The 16177-nt window shown below is 37.3% G+C and overlaps 1 protein-coding gene across 3 annotated transcripts in view; it reads left to right on the plus strand.

Annotated features, from left to right (window-relative positions):
- The window catches only part of SMAP1 (small ArfGAP 1), a 200018-nt gene that overhangs the window by 12668 nt on the left and 171173 nt on the right, over positions 1-16177 (plus strand). The window contains exon 1 of one of the 3 annotated variants that reach the window (XM_042986642.1): positions 10328-10837. The exons of the other annotated variants lie outside the window; for them this stretch is intronic. Coding sequence (XP_042842576.1) covers positions 10816-10837 — 22 coding nt within the window. The 5' untranslated portion in view covers positions 10328-10815. Of the gene's footprint in view, positions 1-10327; positions 10838-16177 lie in introns of those variants that run through there. 3 annotated transcript variants of the gene reach the window in all.

The raw sequence follows: 16177 nt of genomic DNA on the forward strand, positions 1-16177 counted from the left end.
AAAGAGAACTGCCACAAACCATCACAGTACACCAGAACCTCTAATGCTAATCACTATCTTGGATTTTATCCAGGGGTTACTTAAAGAAGTATTCATTTCACAGGTACTTTATGAACACCTATTATGTGTAAGGCACAACTGCTAATTGCTGTATGAATTGAAGTAGTGTAAGGTATGTGAATCCTTACAAGGCTTCTGTTTAGGACTTTCCATTGTAGGACATAGAAACAGAAGTAGAATCAGGTGCTAATGAAAGCCCTAGAAGGGGTAGAAAAGTAGGCTCCATGCTGACGGAGCCTCTAGGACTGACTCCCAGATCACAGCAGAACTGACCTTCCAGGGAACCATTAACTCAGAGGCTGTCACTGAACTGTTGAGTCTAAGAAAACACCAAATTAGCTGTAGCCCAGGGATTAGAAGGTACATCTGCCTTACAATACCGGTAAACTGGTAAGTAGGTACTGGAATGTGGGGTCTGTCATCATCTGTGTCAAAATTGCTTCACACCCATGAAGTGGGAGACTAGACATTCTATGATCTTCCTGCAGAAAATAGCTAAAAAGGAGAGTAGTTACCGCACTTTTGCTTTCAAATATGGCATAAGTGCATCTAATTGATGGAAACGTTCTCAGTCAGAACTTTATAAAAGAATCTGAGAAATAGAGTTTTTTAGCTTTTCATCCTCTGAAACCAGGAAGGCACACCAGAAATAGGGTGGAATAGAGGTTGTGTGAGCAAATCAACAGTATCTACCATGGTTTCTGTCTTAGCTAGTTGCATCAGAATGAATAGAATGTATGTAGCTTGAGAAGGAAAGAAGTAGAAAGTCCTCCAGCAGCCATTTATTTTTTCTTTGTCTTTGGCTCTGTCTCTGGGTCTATAACACATGATTCTTTTTGCCTGCTTCATTCTTTACTGACTGCTTTCCCTTATTCATATGCTTGCCTATACCTCACTAGTTCCTAAGTCTATATGACCTGTTATTTGGCTTCCTAGAGGTGGTTGTCTTTTTCTTTGGGTCATATACCATATTCCTGGGTGAGATGAACTGGCCCAGCCTGGGCCATGTGCCTACCTCTGATCATTGTAGCATGGAGGTGATGTGGTTTGAAGTAGTGGGGTTCAGAGCTAATGGGCAAGAAAGAATTCTTGAGACATCTTTGGGAAAAGGTGGTTTTATTAAAGCATGGGGACAGGACCTGTGGGAAGAAAGAGCAATACTGGGGTTGTGAGGAGTGACTGATTATACAAGATTTTCTATCCTGTGGACAGGAGGGTGATATTAGGGCTTTAGGAGATTGAGTCTATAGATTTCTGGAGATTGCATTTTTTTTCTTTCAAATCATTAAGACAGTTGCAAACTGATGGAGACTCTGCCCTGCATGACCTTGATCTCTATCAGTTAACCATTTGTTTTTCCTTTTGTTCTTGGGCAGCCTGAGGAATGCCTGAGGAATGGGGGGTAGTGATTGTGGGGTGTTAGCTTGTGCTTTGCCCTCAGCTTGCCTTTTGCTCCCTCATCATTTCCCCCCTGAACAATTTTGACCCTTAAATCTCTAAGGTTGTTGAAGGCAGAAGGTCTCATGTTCTGTGTAGCTTCTTTCTGCTGAGTAGGGGCGTAGAGATGTCCCTACTTTTGGCTTGACATTGATCATCTGGGGAGTTTATATATATGAGTTAACCAAAGGCAGAGGCAGCTGAATCCATTGTGGACAGTAAGTATCTCTGTGGGTGGTAAGGATCATCGATGTGAAATCATTGTAGTGATGGAGTCTTGGCACCAAGTAGAGACATTGAAAAAGCCAACATACTAGGTAGGATTAATATGGCTATAAGGAATAAGTCCAACAGAGAGACCCCTAACAGTTGACCATAACCCCCCCTCCCCCCAAACCAGTAACTTAACCAATCATTTAAAGAGAGAGAAGGATTTTATAGAGCCTCAGTTTGGGTATCCGTATCTTTTAATAGGCCTGTGACATTTTTGTGATAATCTGGAGTATATATACATCACTCTCTTAATAACGGCATATGTACCACCTTGTGGTGCTGTTAAAACATCTAATGCCATTCTATTTTGTAGAACTGTTTCATGCATTTGAGTTTATTTTCTTTTTGAGAGAGAGGGAGGGAAGGAGGAAGGGAGGGAACGTGTGTGTGCATGTGAATAAGGAAGGGACAGAGGCAGAGGGAGAGAGAGAATCTTAAGCAGGCTCCATGCCCAGGTTGGAGCCCGATGCAGGGCTTGATCTAATGGCTGCGAGATCATGACCTGAGCCGAAATCAAGAGTCAGATGCTTAACCGACTGAGTGACCCAATTGCCCCTGCATTTATTTTAGTGTTTAATAATGTAATGCTGTTTTGAGAGTCATTTAAGGCCTTAATTGTGTAACAGGTGTTATTAGCCATCATATAGACTCTGTTTTGTCTATATGATGTAAGCGTCAGATAATTAATAAGAGGCACTTTTATAGAAACAAAAGAAAAATATACGTTAATGGATAGAGCAAATTATAAACCCAGTGTTTGAGTCTCGAATGCTGCCCATGAAAAGATTTTTGGATGTCAGGCTTGAAGGATCCTCAGATGGAGTGGGAACAGGCAGCTGGAATCAGATGGGTTTTTCTGGTTTGTAATTCAAATGTATCTGGTGATCCTTTTGAAAGGCCCATTGTAAGAAGGAACTGTCAGTATAAATTGGGGAAAAAAGAACGACAAAGTACTACCATCACTTTCCTTTGAAGAGAAATTTGAGGTCTTCCATAGGTTCACAGAACAAGAAGGGCTGTTAGTTTGCTTATTGGTTTCCTGTGAATGACAGGTTTTATTTTAGATATATGAGCCTGTGAAGAGTGTCCCTCTAATGTTACTGCAGTGGGTGTACATAATATGACCTGGTAGAGGCCTTTCCTTTTGAAGTAAATCCCCTGCTGTATTAGACTTTCAATCCTTTAAATAAACCATGTGTTCTGGGTTTTTATAGGGTGGGTTGCCAGTAGCTGTCAGATTAGGTATAGGGAGGATATGGTTTACATATTCATTTAGAGATTTATGAATTAACCCACCCTCAAGTTAATAATTTAATAAAGAACTATAGTCTTTATTGATTGGTCTACAGTGAGAAAAGACATTTCATATACAGTTGTTGGGAATCTATCCCACTTTCCACTTATTCAAATAATCATATGCTGATGGGGTCTTATTATTATCCCCACAGAATAACAAGCAAGAAGATTGTCAGTACATGAGCTGTTTCTCTGAAGTTTACCTCAAGTTGTCCAGCATCAGTTTTTAGAGCTTCTAGGAAAAGGCAGTTTTAGTTTTTAATGACTTTAAAAGTTAAGAGAATGGAAGAAGATTGGAAACCTTAGTTGGAGAGCTATAGCCAAATACTTGAGGAAACAAGAAGAATTTAGGTTATACTGTAGTTTATAATAAATAGTATTAAAATTTAGTATCTCCAAAGATGTGTTACTGAAACATAGTTTTCCCCTACAATTACCCTCATTTCCAGAGATACCCAAATCAAGACTAATTTGTTTATAAAACAAGTCCAGTTTAATTGCTTAGATAAGCTCAGGAAGAATAGCGATTGACCATGTAGATCTTTTAAAAAATTTGTTTTGCTGCACCTTTTCATAAGGAATCTATATTGAACTTTTAGTAGCCTATCTAGGCCAGAAGCCAAGCCAGATACTTGCTATCACACATGCCTACAGTACCTGTAGACTTGGGCAAATTTCTCTTCTTGAGGTCTCCCAAATATCCTGAGCTTCCTGCACTTGCCAGGAAGTGACATTCTTTACTCACCTGGGAACTCTGTAAGCAAGGTATTAGGCCAACATTTCCAAGGGGCTTTATGCTTCCATGTGTCATAAAGTCAGCTTCAGTTCCTTAAAGCTGTTTGGTCATATCCAAGTCTATGCATGTCTCTCAAAAATGACATTCCAGTCAAACCCTAGGTAAAATAACCAATGTTTCCAATGGTGTCCTGTTGCAAGGAGAACAGATTCTTCTTGAACTTTTGCAAATGACTATGATTGCCATAGAAGAAAGAATACTCACTGAGAGTTTTCTGAATTTCAGGGGGCTTAGGTAGACAGAAAAGTTAAATGCTTCAGTTTGTTTACAAATGAATACTTTATCACATTTCTGTAAATCATAGATATTTTAAGAGAAAATGTCCTTAATCCAGAAGAGTAAACGTTAGAGAACCAGCAGTGTTTCAGACAAGAGTCACAGAAGTTATAATCATCTTCAGTTCATTTAATTTCATGTTAGTAATTCTTGTTCAGTTTGAACACAGCTTTTAATTAGTTCTGGAAATTCTTACCCATTTCAGTTTTATGATTTTAAAAATATAAAAAACCTGTATTTGTTCAAAAAAAGACCTTTTTATGAGTTTCCTTGAAGATGAAACTTATTTTGAAATGACAAATGATAATTGATAAGGAAATTCATTTATTTCTGTGACACAGAAAATTTCAGTAATCAAAATGTTAAGCGATGGTCTTACACCAGAACACATTAAAACTCAGGAATTTCATTTATGAATGTATGTATGTATGTATCTATTTATGTATCTATTTGTATAGTTATAGCATTAACCAAAGCAATACAACCTAGGGCTTATCATGATTTGTTTGATAGTTCTTTCCAAGTAACTTAACATACCAAATAAAAAGTCCTAATTGGTCAAAGAGATTTTATTTACAATTTAAATCTTGAGGAAATTTGTTGAAGAACCTGAGAAAGTTTAAAGCACATGCCTGAGTAGGATTATAGATCATTACCAAACTTTAAAAGTTCAAATTATTTAATCAAGTGACAATAAGAGATTCCAAAAGCAAATATGTAGGGTTATATAGTTGTTAGCAAAGCTTAGCCCCTTTAACATTGAGAAGTTTAAACCTTAATAAATCAAAGACCTCATAAAAACAAAACATAGAAACTGGGTTTTTTTGTTTTTTATTTTTGGCAGATAAAGACGAAGAGAAAAAAATGTTTACATTTTCTTATCAAGAGCAGACCAACAATCCAAGAAAAATGTCTTTTCAACCAAGAGAAAGCAAGCAGACTTTCGGTCTAATGCCAATACTTGTAAAATCCATTCATTTCAACCTTAGTCCATCCTTACCACACGTTAAATTCCTTTCCAAAGATTTCCCTTCACAAACCTTCTACAAATTTCCTTTACATTAATTTTCATCCCAAGCCTTTTCCCTCCAAACAACCAGTCTCATTTGAGGACAAAATTATTTTCTTTTACCTTCAACAAAAATGTATTCCCATTTCTTAGATCTTTCTTACACATACAGAGTTGCTTCCCTTATTTCCATCAGTCTTACATTTTGCAGAATTTTGAGTCTTAGAAACCTTAGTCTCCAGTGAAAACTAAGCAGTAACCAACCAATTCTGAACTGTTATACTATAATTCTTTAGATGGCAAATTTCTGAATCAGTTAAGCACAAAGCATGTTTTTTCCGACTGATTTAAATATCTTTAGTTTCTCTGCAGTAAGAAGCCCAAAACACAAACCTATGTTCATTTAGTATTTTATCTTATTTAGAAAAGACCTAGATGTCCAATGAATTCAATCCAATTTATCATCTAAGCAAAACGTTAAAGTTTCAGGTTACCAAAGACTTTGATAGCCATCTTCGTAATTATCCACAAAAACTTTGAGACAGACAAAATTAACCATCATTTTAAGTCATCCTTTTGCTAACAAATTGCAGCAGAGATATCACAAGCTTATTTGACCTTCAGTAAACCTAGGTAGAATAAAAGTTTCAACTAGTTTAAATACCAAATTATATTCCACCTGGGTCTACTTAAAAGTTAACCCATTTTTTCCCCTTTCTTGATTTTTGTCTGGAGTACTGGTGGGGAATTCTGAAGTGGGCGATGTTAAGTCCAAAAGTGTGCTCTTTGCTCCTTGACATTGAGGGTGGGAGGAAGACCCAATGGTGCTGGAAGCACAAGGATGGTCAAGGAGCCATTTATGCAAGCCGCACCCAAGGTGGTTCAGAAACAGGAGGAGGAGGAGGGGAAGGCTGAAGGAGGTGAGGTGCTCCCACGAAGGCTGGAAGCCAATGAAAGTCCAGAGGGCAGAGAAAGGGGTTTCCCAGTCTTCCCAGGCAGATAAGCAGATGCAAGTTTTTTCCAGCAACAAATGGAATTTAGGGCAGACCATGTCAGGCCTGAGAAGACAGGGAACTTCCCTAAACAAAAGGAGTTTCGGTAGCTGCTTGGGAATATTCCTTAAAGTCCCTGTCCCAAGGTAGACTAACCACAGTTGGCTCCAATTTTAGCTATTAGCCTCAGAAATGAATGAGGGAGAAGCCCCCCATATACCGCTAATTTAATCTGGGTCTATTCGGTGGAGCAGTGAGAGATAGTGTCCCCTTCCTTAGGGATGGCCTGTGTTTCCTGCAGCAACCTGGGTTTTATTAGGAGGAGGCCTGTTTAGACAATTGTAATCCAGTATGTCAAGATGGAGTTTATCAGCTTGGTTCTGCAAGAGTTCCTTAGGTCTGGGCCCTGATTTAGAACCCTAAAGCCCTGGACCTAGGGTACCTCTGTCTGTTTGCCCTGTTTCCTGCAGGAGAGATATAATTGATAGATCCTACTGAGGCCATGCAGTGTTACAGGAGATCAGTCCTTTCTTAAATTTTGCAATGTGAATTGTTTCCAGTGGGTTAAAAGGCATTCCAAGGGGGAGTCCTTGGGAACGGAAGAAGCCTAGAGAAGGTCTGTTACCAAAAATCCCCAGTGACTCCCTGGTGGCGTCCCATGCAGGATATGTCAGAGGTTCCTGGTGTCACGAGCCGCCGGAGGTGTCCCTTGAATAACAAATCATTATTGGTCACTGTTCCACTGTAAAGGCCCTGTAGGGGGAATTACTAGTGTCCCTCCACTTCTCCATTGCATTGTAGAATACGAGTGGGTACTGGTGAATGGACCAAAATACCATGCTGTGGCGTACCATTCAGGCTGTGCCAGGAAGGCTATGAAGAACCCATCGTTTTTAACCTATGGAAAACATTAGAAAAGTTTTACAAGGGGGAGTTACCTAATTTTATAATTTAAGTAGTTAGTAGGGGACATTCATGGAAAACAGTAAAGATAAGTAGTCTTTTACAGCCAACTTCTCTAGGAAATGGTGCCTGATTTGGCTTTAATTCAGTTGGGTACTGGTTTTGGCCATTTTCAAGTGGAGGTCTTGCAGCCAGAAGTGGCTAGACCAGGGATGTGGAAGGGATCACATTAGACCAATGAGGATGTAACCTCACACGGGAGTCTGAAGATTGCCAGTTGCTCTGGTGACTTAGGTGGCTGTCCTGTTCTCAAGACAGGAATAAGGACAGGAATAAAGAGAGGACATCAATGTTCTGGGTCTTATTTCCATTCTGGCCAGGGTACTAACTTCCAGCCAAAAAACAGACTTCCTCGTCCCTGTATAGTAGCCGTGGGCTAAGAAGATTGCAGCCTGAATAATTGACATGAAATGTTCCAATAAGATGATACTCCTTGGCATGCCTGGATGGCTCAGTTGGTTAAGTGGCCGACTCTTGATTTTGGCTCAGCTCACGATCTCACAGGTCTTGATTTTGAACCCCGCCCTGAGCTTTGCACTGACAGCATGGAGCCTGCTTGGGATTCTCTCTCTCTGCCCCTCCCCTGCTTGTGTTCTATCTTTCTGTCTGTCATAAATATATAAATAAATAAGCAGTAAAAGAGAAAAAAAAAAAGGCCATACTCCTTGAAAAGCCCCTGAAACGAAAGTAAAGGGAGAGGAAAGGAAGTACTCACTAAGTTCGCACTGAGGCTCAGAGTCCAGATGAAAAGACTCAAAGCCTCACTTTGGGTGCCAAAATGATGTGGTTTGAAGTGTTGGGGTTTGGATCTAATGGTTAAGAAAAAATTGAGATGTCTTTGGTGCAGAAAGGTGGTTTTATTAAACAATGGCAACAACACCATGAGCAGAAAGAGCTGCACTGGGGTTGTGAGGAGTGACTGATTATATAAGAATCTATCCTGTGGAGGGGAGGGTGATGTTAGGGCTCCAGGAAATTGAGTCTGTAGGTTTCTGGAGATTGCTTTTTTCTTTTAAATCATTAAGACAGTTGTAAACTGATGGAGTCTCTGGCCTGCATGATCTTGATCGCTATCAGTTAACCATTTGTTTTTCCCTTTCCTTTGTTCTTGGCCATCCAGGAGTGCCTGAGGAATATCATAGATACCCACCTTGGTGGGTTGTGGTTGTAAAGTGTTAGCTTGTGCTTTGCCCTCAGGTTGCCTTTTGCTCCCTCATCAGAGGCAGGAGAGCTGCAGGAACAGCAAGTAGGAGTTCCTTTTCCGTGGCTAAGAGCACACAAGTTCTCTAAGAAGGAAGAGTAGTTTATATAGTTAAAATATTAATGCACGATTTAGAGGAAATTTTGATTCAAAACACAGATGAAATGGTTAGTTTGGGACAGGAGAAAAAAATCAGGAAAAATACAGATCAGTTTATGTGGAAGGAGAGTAAGAGGGATCTGAAATCTAAGGGACAGTTAGGTGGTGAAGTCATTTGCTGAGAATAAGGATAGTGGGACTTTGTAGGGGGATTTAAATCTATTCTCTGCATAGAAAACTTGCTAATAGTATGAATTTTAAAATAATTTAAAAGTATTTTAAACTAATATGTTCCCTTATTGATGGGCATTTGCTTTCTAACATGGTTACGAAGAGTCCTGTTGTCAAAGCTTTGTGTACACAAAATTATTCACAATAAGATCTTCTGTGTAAAAAGTGTATGTTAGAGTATGCTGATTAAAGTGTGTTTGAGTTGTATTGCCAGGAATCTTGGGGCCAGTTTACCTTCCCACCAGTAGTGTACAAAGACTGGCTGACCCTGTGCACACAACCTGTCACTGGGTGTTCATGTTTTTGAAAAGTTTTCTTAACATGATTGGTGAAAATTTTATGATACTTTAATTTCTTAAAATTAATCATTTTAATGGGCTTATTGGTCATTTTTATTTTATGATTTGTCCCCTTCATTTTGGGAGCAGGGGTTGACTGCCTTTTCCAGATTTTTCTCTTGATCAGTTATTAGGCACAACACAAAATTCAAGGCAACATTCATACCTGTGAGTATAGTGGTAGGCCACACCATTCATTCCTAGATTCTATAAGCAATGAATGAATCTTAAGATTCATTAAGTGATGGTGGAGTACTTTGGGAAGATTTTCAGGCCCATATCTACATTTTTTTCTTTTTTCTTTTTTCTTTTTGGTAACCATAAAATTATAGACAGTTTAGAGATAGAAGAGACCTGTCATGTGCCTAGTCTGATCTCCTAGTAGAGCAATGAAACCTATCATGAGAGATTAGAGGACTTGCTCAAAACTTTGCAACAATGAGAGAACTTGGGAGTAAACCTGTTTCCTGGGCTATTGCCTTCTGAATCCATAAATGAATGTGTTACTCTTCAGTTATATAAAAGGTAACTCTCAGCTTTTTAATTTTTTCATTTTCTTTACATTCACAATCTATACAGTGAGAAGGGTTGTAAGTTATGCATTTTTATGCTTAACCAAACCCTATCTGTGTAATAATAGGATGTTAAGAAAAAAAATTGGAAATCACAGGAACGGTTACATATTAATTATTTAACCGGTTTTTTTTTAAACAGTGATTTGGCAATAAATATAAACATATTTCAAAACTTAGAATGTTGGTTGGTGTCTGCAGTGTTATCTAAAAGCAAATATTATCTCGTGAGATAAATCTGTAAATAGTGCTGAGAATAAGCTTTAAAAAGAGGGATTTTTGTCAATATTGGATATCTTTGTGCTTGAGAGGGAAATTTTGCAAATACAAAGCACTAAAATATTTGTGAAAGAGCAAACAAAATAAAGGAAAGCTGTAATATGCTTGCTCAAACTTTTGAATTTTTAAGCTGAATTTTTTAATGATGCCATATCACCTGAATAAAGTAAGAAATAGGTTTGACAAGGCTTAAACTTTAGTAGGACAGTCAGGCGAAGCATGGATTGTTCTTAAAATTAAGCTTCATTTCATTTTTCCCTTTTATTTTATACCATCCTGATGACTAGTGAATCCTTAAATTATTACCACCATTTAATTTCTTTGCCACAGTAAATTAACATTTGAAAAATGGCAGGGGAATGCTTTTTTGTTTTTGTAGTTTTTGTGGATTTTAAAGTTTTTCAGTGTCCTTGTAATATTTTGAACTAATGTACATATTCTTTCTTTGAAAGTTTTAAGATAAAAACAGTTATATACTATATAATAACGTTTCCTCCACAGTATTCTTCCTCTAGTTGACTGTGGGTTGGCAGATTCCTTGCTCTGCTGTTATCCTTGAAAGGACATTACTTTGGTAGCTAAAAAGCATGGGCTTTGAAGGCTTAGTGCTTTTGGTTAAAATCTCAGCTCTCTCATTGCTGCCTCTGTGATTTCATTTTTTTCTTTATCTCCCTCCCTCTCCTCTCTTTCTCCCCTGTCTCCGTCGTTCCTTATGGTGGGAGTGTGGTATTTAAACTTTCTAAGCTTCAGTGTCATTATGTGTAAAATGGCCATACCTGTTGTCACAGGATTATGAGAGTTAACTGAATTTATGAAGTAACGTCTGGCCAAAATAAGGGTTGATAAATGATAAGGGTGTGATAATTATGTCAGGTCTTGTTTTTTTAAAGCAGTTATAGTCATTTATTCATTTTATTACTTTGCAGGAAACATTTGTGAATTATACTTTGGTAAATAATGTAATTGAGCAGATTCTGAGCACAAGAGTACTTCATGGAAAGTTCAGGAAAAGAAGGTAGTTATCTTTATCTTTTTTAACCCTTTATGCGCTGGTCCACTAGAGTAGACATTAGAGGTATACAACAGAAGCCCAGCCCTGCCCTGCCATTTAGGAGTCTTTACTTTGAGGAGAAAGGCAGGCCATAAGCACAAATACTATAAATATAAATACATATGTAATGTGTATTTATACGTAAGCACAAATACTATAAATATAAATACATATGTAATGTGTATTTATACTATATATGTGTATATAGTCTGGATATCTGAGTGGAGGGGGTAGTGCAAACATTGAGTGTTATAGAGGTTCAGAGAAGGTAAAAATCACCAAGAGCAGGAATTGGGGAAGGCTTTTAACAAAAAAGGTAGTTCTTGAAAAGGATAAGTGTGGCTAAGTTATTCTAGGTAGGAAGAAGCTGGAAGCAGGCTTGTCCATATACTTACTTAGTGCACATGCTTTTTATGTTCCTAGAAGCAGGTATAGGTACCAGGCAGAAATGTAGGAGAGTGGATAGACAAGGGAGTGATTATTGTTTTGGGAGTCATTTGCCTGGAAATGTTTACCAAAGCCATGAATGGATTAGATACAAATCAGAGGGTCAGTGACCAAGACATGGGGAGGCAGCAGTCAGAAGTGGAATCACTGAGGGAACTCAATAGTGCCCTGCAAGACTGCAAGGAAAACCAGAACAGAGAAGCTTCAGGACAAGGGGGCTTTCAGAAGGACGTATGTAACAGGGAGAAAGGAAAAATTAATTGTAATAGGCATATAAAGGGGCTAGAAAAGGTCTCTCTCTCTCTCTCTCTTTTGTTGTTTCTGGATATTTTCTTTGTTCTTAGAAAAGGGCATTTAATTTTGGTAGACATTAAAACTATTTTCGAAGCACTTTATGAAAGTGTGTGTTGTGAAACTCTTCAGAGCTTGTTTTCCACCCTTTGTACAGTAAGAGTCGAGAAAAGTGAATCTTCAGTATGTTGGCACTGTTTCTCAAGTTTTTCTCAGGCAAACAGTTACCTTTTTTTTTTTTTTTTTTTTTAAAACATTGATGAGGGAGCAAAAGGCAAGCTGAGGGCAGAGCATAAGCTAACCTCCCACTCCCCCAGGTGGGAATATGCGTGACGTTCCTTAGGGACTCGTGGACGCCCAAGAACAAAGGAAAAGGAAAATCAGATGGTTAGAGATCACAATCATGCAGGACAGAGTCTCCATCAGTTTGCAACTGTCTTAATGATTTAAAAGAAAAAAGTAGTCTCCAGAAACCTAGACTCAATTTTCTGGAGCCCTAACATCACCTTCCCTTCCATAGGATAGAAAATCTTACATAATCAGTCACTTTTCACAACCCCAGTGCAGCTCTTTCTGCCCACGGGTCCTGTTCCCATTGTTTAATAAAACTATCTTTTTGCACCGAAGAAGTCTCAAGAATTCTTAGCTGGTGACTCTGAACCCCACTACTTAAAAATTACATCAGCACCGTTGCCACATTTCATTGTTTGTTTTGGTCTTGGCATTTAGTTTACTTTTGAAACAAATGCTTTGTTTTTTTCATGGAATTTTGATAACTTTTATATTCTATGAAGAAAATTCTTTAGAATTTATTTTGTGGCCTAAGGAATATTATAGTATATATGTAAATGGCCTTGAAAATTAGGCTTGACTGACATTTTGTCACGGTTATTTTGTTTTATTTGAAGGATTATAGTTAACTCTTGGATCAACTGATAAAATTGACAAAAACTTGTTTCTGGGGTGACCTCTCAGTTTCTTTTTGAAAAATATGTTTATTTTTAGCAGATTTTCTCCCTTACCTCCAAGAAGTACAATTCCTTTTGTGTAAGTTAATATACTAATGTCTTTTGATTCAGTGCTATTGGACTTTTGGAACATTTGAAATTGGTGTTAAGAGGTGTTTATTATGTATATCTGCCCTCTGCTGGTGAAAATGCATTATTGCTCTTAATAGCTTCAGTAATTTATTTGAATGAAGCAATACTCTATCAACAGTGACCATAAAATTACATTTGGAAAAAAATACATTTATCATTTGAAGGAATATTTTTTTTTAGGATAGTCCTGTGTAATGAATTATTCTGCCTAAAAGGCCAGTAGTGTCATGGGTGAGAAATGTATACCCACTACACTAATGATTATTTTTACATCGTTTGTGTTTGTATTCCTTTTTGAAATTTTTTGAAAGTTCTAGACCTATTCTGTCTAATGTGGTAGCCAATAGCCATATTTGGCTATTTAACTGAAGTTACATTTTCAGTTCCTTATTCCCACTAGCCACATTCAAGGCTTAATAGCCACCTGTGGCTAGTAGCTACCGTGTTGGACAGTGCAGATAGAAGAATGTTTCCATATCACAGTTCAATCAGCAGTGTATTCTAATGTTTAAAATTTAAATAACAAGGATTATTATTTTAATGAAGTAGTTCTTACAGTTGCAATGAATTTCTTTCTTTGCCATGTACCTTTGGATGTGTAATGATAGTGATACTGGTTTTGATTTGCATTTCCCTAATAGCTAATGCTTTCAAACATCTTCTCACATGCTTATTTTGCCATCTGTATGTTCTCTTCAGTGAAATAAATCTATGTTTTTCATTTCTAATGGAGTTTTTTTTTTTTTTTTTTTACTGTTGAGTTTTTTTATACACTTAAGACTTTTAAAAAAAATTTTTTTTTTAACGTTTATTTATTTTGGAGACAGAGACAGAGCATGAACGCGGGAGGGTCAGAGAGAGGGAGACACAGAATCTGAAACAGGCTCCAGGCTGTCAGCACAGAGCCCGACGCGGGGCTCGAACCCACAGACCACGAGATCATGACCTGAGCCGAAGTTGGCCGCTTAACCGACTGAGCCACCCAGGCGCCCCAAGACTTTTTTTTTTAAGTTTATTTATTTTGAGAGAGATAGAGACAGCGCGAGTGGGGGAAGAGCAGAGAGGGAGGGAGAATCCCACACAGGCTTCAAGCTGGCAGCACAGAGCTGTACAGGGGGCTTGAACTCAGGAAACCCCAAAATGATGACTTGAGCTGAAACCCAAGAGTGGGATGCTTAACCTACTGAACCACCCACATGCCCTTCCCCCCCATTGTCAAGATACTATTGAGTTTTGAAAGTTCTTTATATATTTTAGATATTAGTTTATTGTTAGATATGCATATATTTTCTCATATTCTGTAGCATGTGTTTACATCCTTTTCACATGGTCTGTTACAGAGCAAAGGTTTTAGTTTTGATAAGGTCCAGTTTATTAATTTTCCCTTTTATGGATTATGTTTTATGGCAAGTCTGAGTACTCTTAACCCAAATTCTGAAGCTTTCCTCCTATGCTCTTTCCTAAAAATTTTATGATTTTATATTTATGGCCATGATTCATTTTGAGTTGTTTTTGTATATGATTCAAGTTATGAATCAAAGTTAATTTTTTTGCATATGGGTTTTCAGCTGTTCCAGCACCATTTCTTGTAAAGATTATCTTTGAATCTCCTTTGCACCTTTCTCAAAAAACCGTATGTGTTTGGGAGTAATTCTGGATTTTGTTATGCTCCATTGCTTTGTTTGTTTACTTTTATGCTAATATTACAATATCCATGTTACTGTAACTTTATAATAAGTCTTGAAGTCAGATAGTGTAAGTCTCTAACTTTGTTATTCTTTTTCAAAGTTGTTGTTGCTATTCTAGGTTCCCTGAATTAACATAGGAATTTTAAAATCAGTTTGTCAGTTTCTACAAAGTAATCATCGGGGTTTCAATTGGAATTGCTTTGAATATGTAAATTTATTTGGGAGAAAATTGACATCTCTAACAGTATAGAGGCTTTCAGTCCATGAGCATATATATCTCTCCATTTATTTAGATTTTATTTCTTTCAGCAATATTTTGAAAATTTCAGGATACAGGTCTTTTCTCAGATTTATTTATTTATTTTTAGAAATTAAAAATTTTTTACTGTTTATTTAGTTTTTAGACAAAGAGACAGAGTGCCAGTGGGGGAGGAGCAGAGAGAGACAGAGACACAGAATCTGAAGCTGTCCACACAGAACCCAACACAGGGCTCAAACTTACTAGCTGTGATATCATGACCTGAGCCGAAGTTGGACGCTTAACTGAGCCACCCAGGCGCCCCTTGTCAGATTTATTTTTAAGTAGTTTTTATTTTTAAATGTTATTGTAAATGGATTTTTTAACATTTCAATTTTTGATTATTGTTGGAATATAGAAATACAGTAGGTTTTTGCATTTTTATCTTGTATTCTGCAACCTTGCTAACCTCATGTATTTGCTTTAGTAACTTTTAAAAAAAAATAGATTCAGATCTCCTACCTAGCTGATTTGTTATCCTCAAATAAAGACAATTTTTACTTCCTCTCCAATTTGGATGGCTTTACTCTTCTTTTTCTTACCTTATTTCACTAGCTGGAATTTTTAGTAAAGTAGGAGTGGTTACAGTGGACTGACTTCCTTGTCTTGTTCATGATGTTAAAGGAGAAAGCATGCGCACTTTCGCCCTTAAATATGTGTTGACCAAAGGTTTTTCACAGATTTTCTTTTGTGGAATTGAGGAAGTTCCCCCTCTATTTTTAGTTGTCAAGACTTTTGAATATCAGAAAGGGATGTTGAATATTATCAATACTTTATCTGCGTATATTGAGATCATAGTTTTGTTGTTGTCCTTTAGTATAGGGAATTACATTTAATTTTGATTGAATGTTAAACTAACCTGCATTCCTGGGACAAACCGCACTTGGTCATGATGTATTATCTTTTTCATATATTCCTGGATTTGATTTGCTAAAACTTTATTAAGAATTTTTGCAAATATCTGTGAAGGGTATTCATCTTTAAGTTTCATTTCTTATGATGTCCTTGTCTGGTTTTGGTATCAGGGTTATGTTGGCCTCATAGAATGCATTGGGAATTACCTCCTACCATTTTATCCCCACCTCCCCGCCCAGTTTCCTGAAGACTTGTGTAGAATTTGTATCATTCCTTAATTGTTTGGTAGATTTCCCTAGTGAAACCATCTGGGCCTAGAAGTTTTGCTGGAAGGTTTTTAACTATAGATTCAATTTCTTTAATAGATACTGGGTTATTCAGGTTTTTTCTTGTGGAAGGAGCACATTTGTGTCTTTCAAAGAATTGGTGAATTTATTAGCATAAAGTTGTTCATAATTTTTACTTGTTATCTTTCTAATATCTGTAGAATCTGTAGTGATGCCACTTCTCTTATTCCTGTTATTGGTCATTTGTGTTTTATCTCTTTTTCCTAATCATTTGGGTTAAAAGATTTATCAATTTTAATAATATTCTCAAGGAATCAACTTGTATTTTCATTGACCTT

This window comes from Panthera tigris, chromosome B2, assembly GCF_018350195.1.
Source record: "Panthera tigris isolate Pti1 chromosome B2, P.tigris_Pti1_mat1.1, whole genome shotgun sequence".
In the NCBI taxonomy this organism is placed as follows: domain Eukaryota; kingdom Metazoa; phylum Chordata; class Mammalia; order Carnivora; family Felidae; genus Panthera; species Panthera tigris.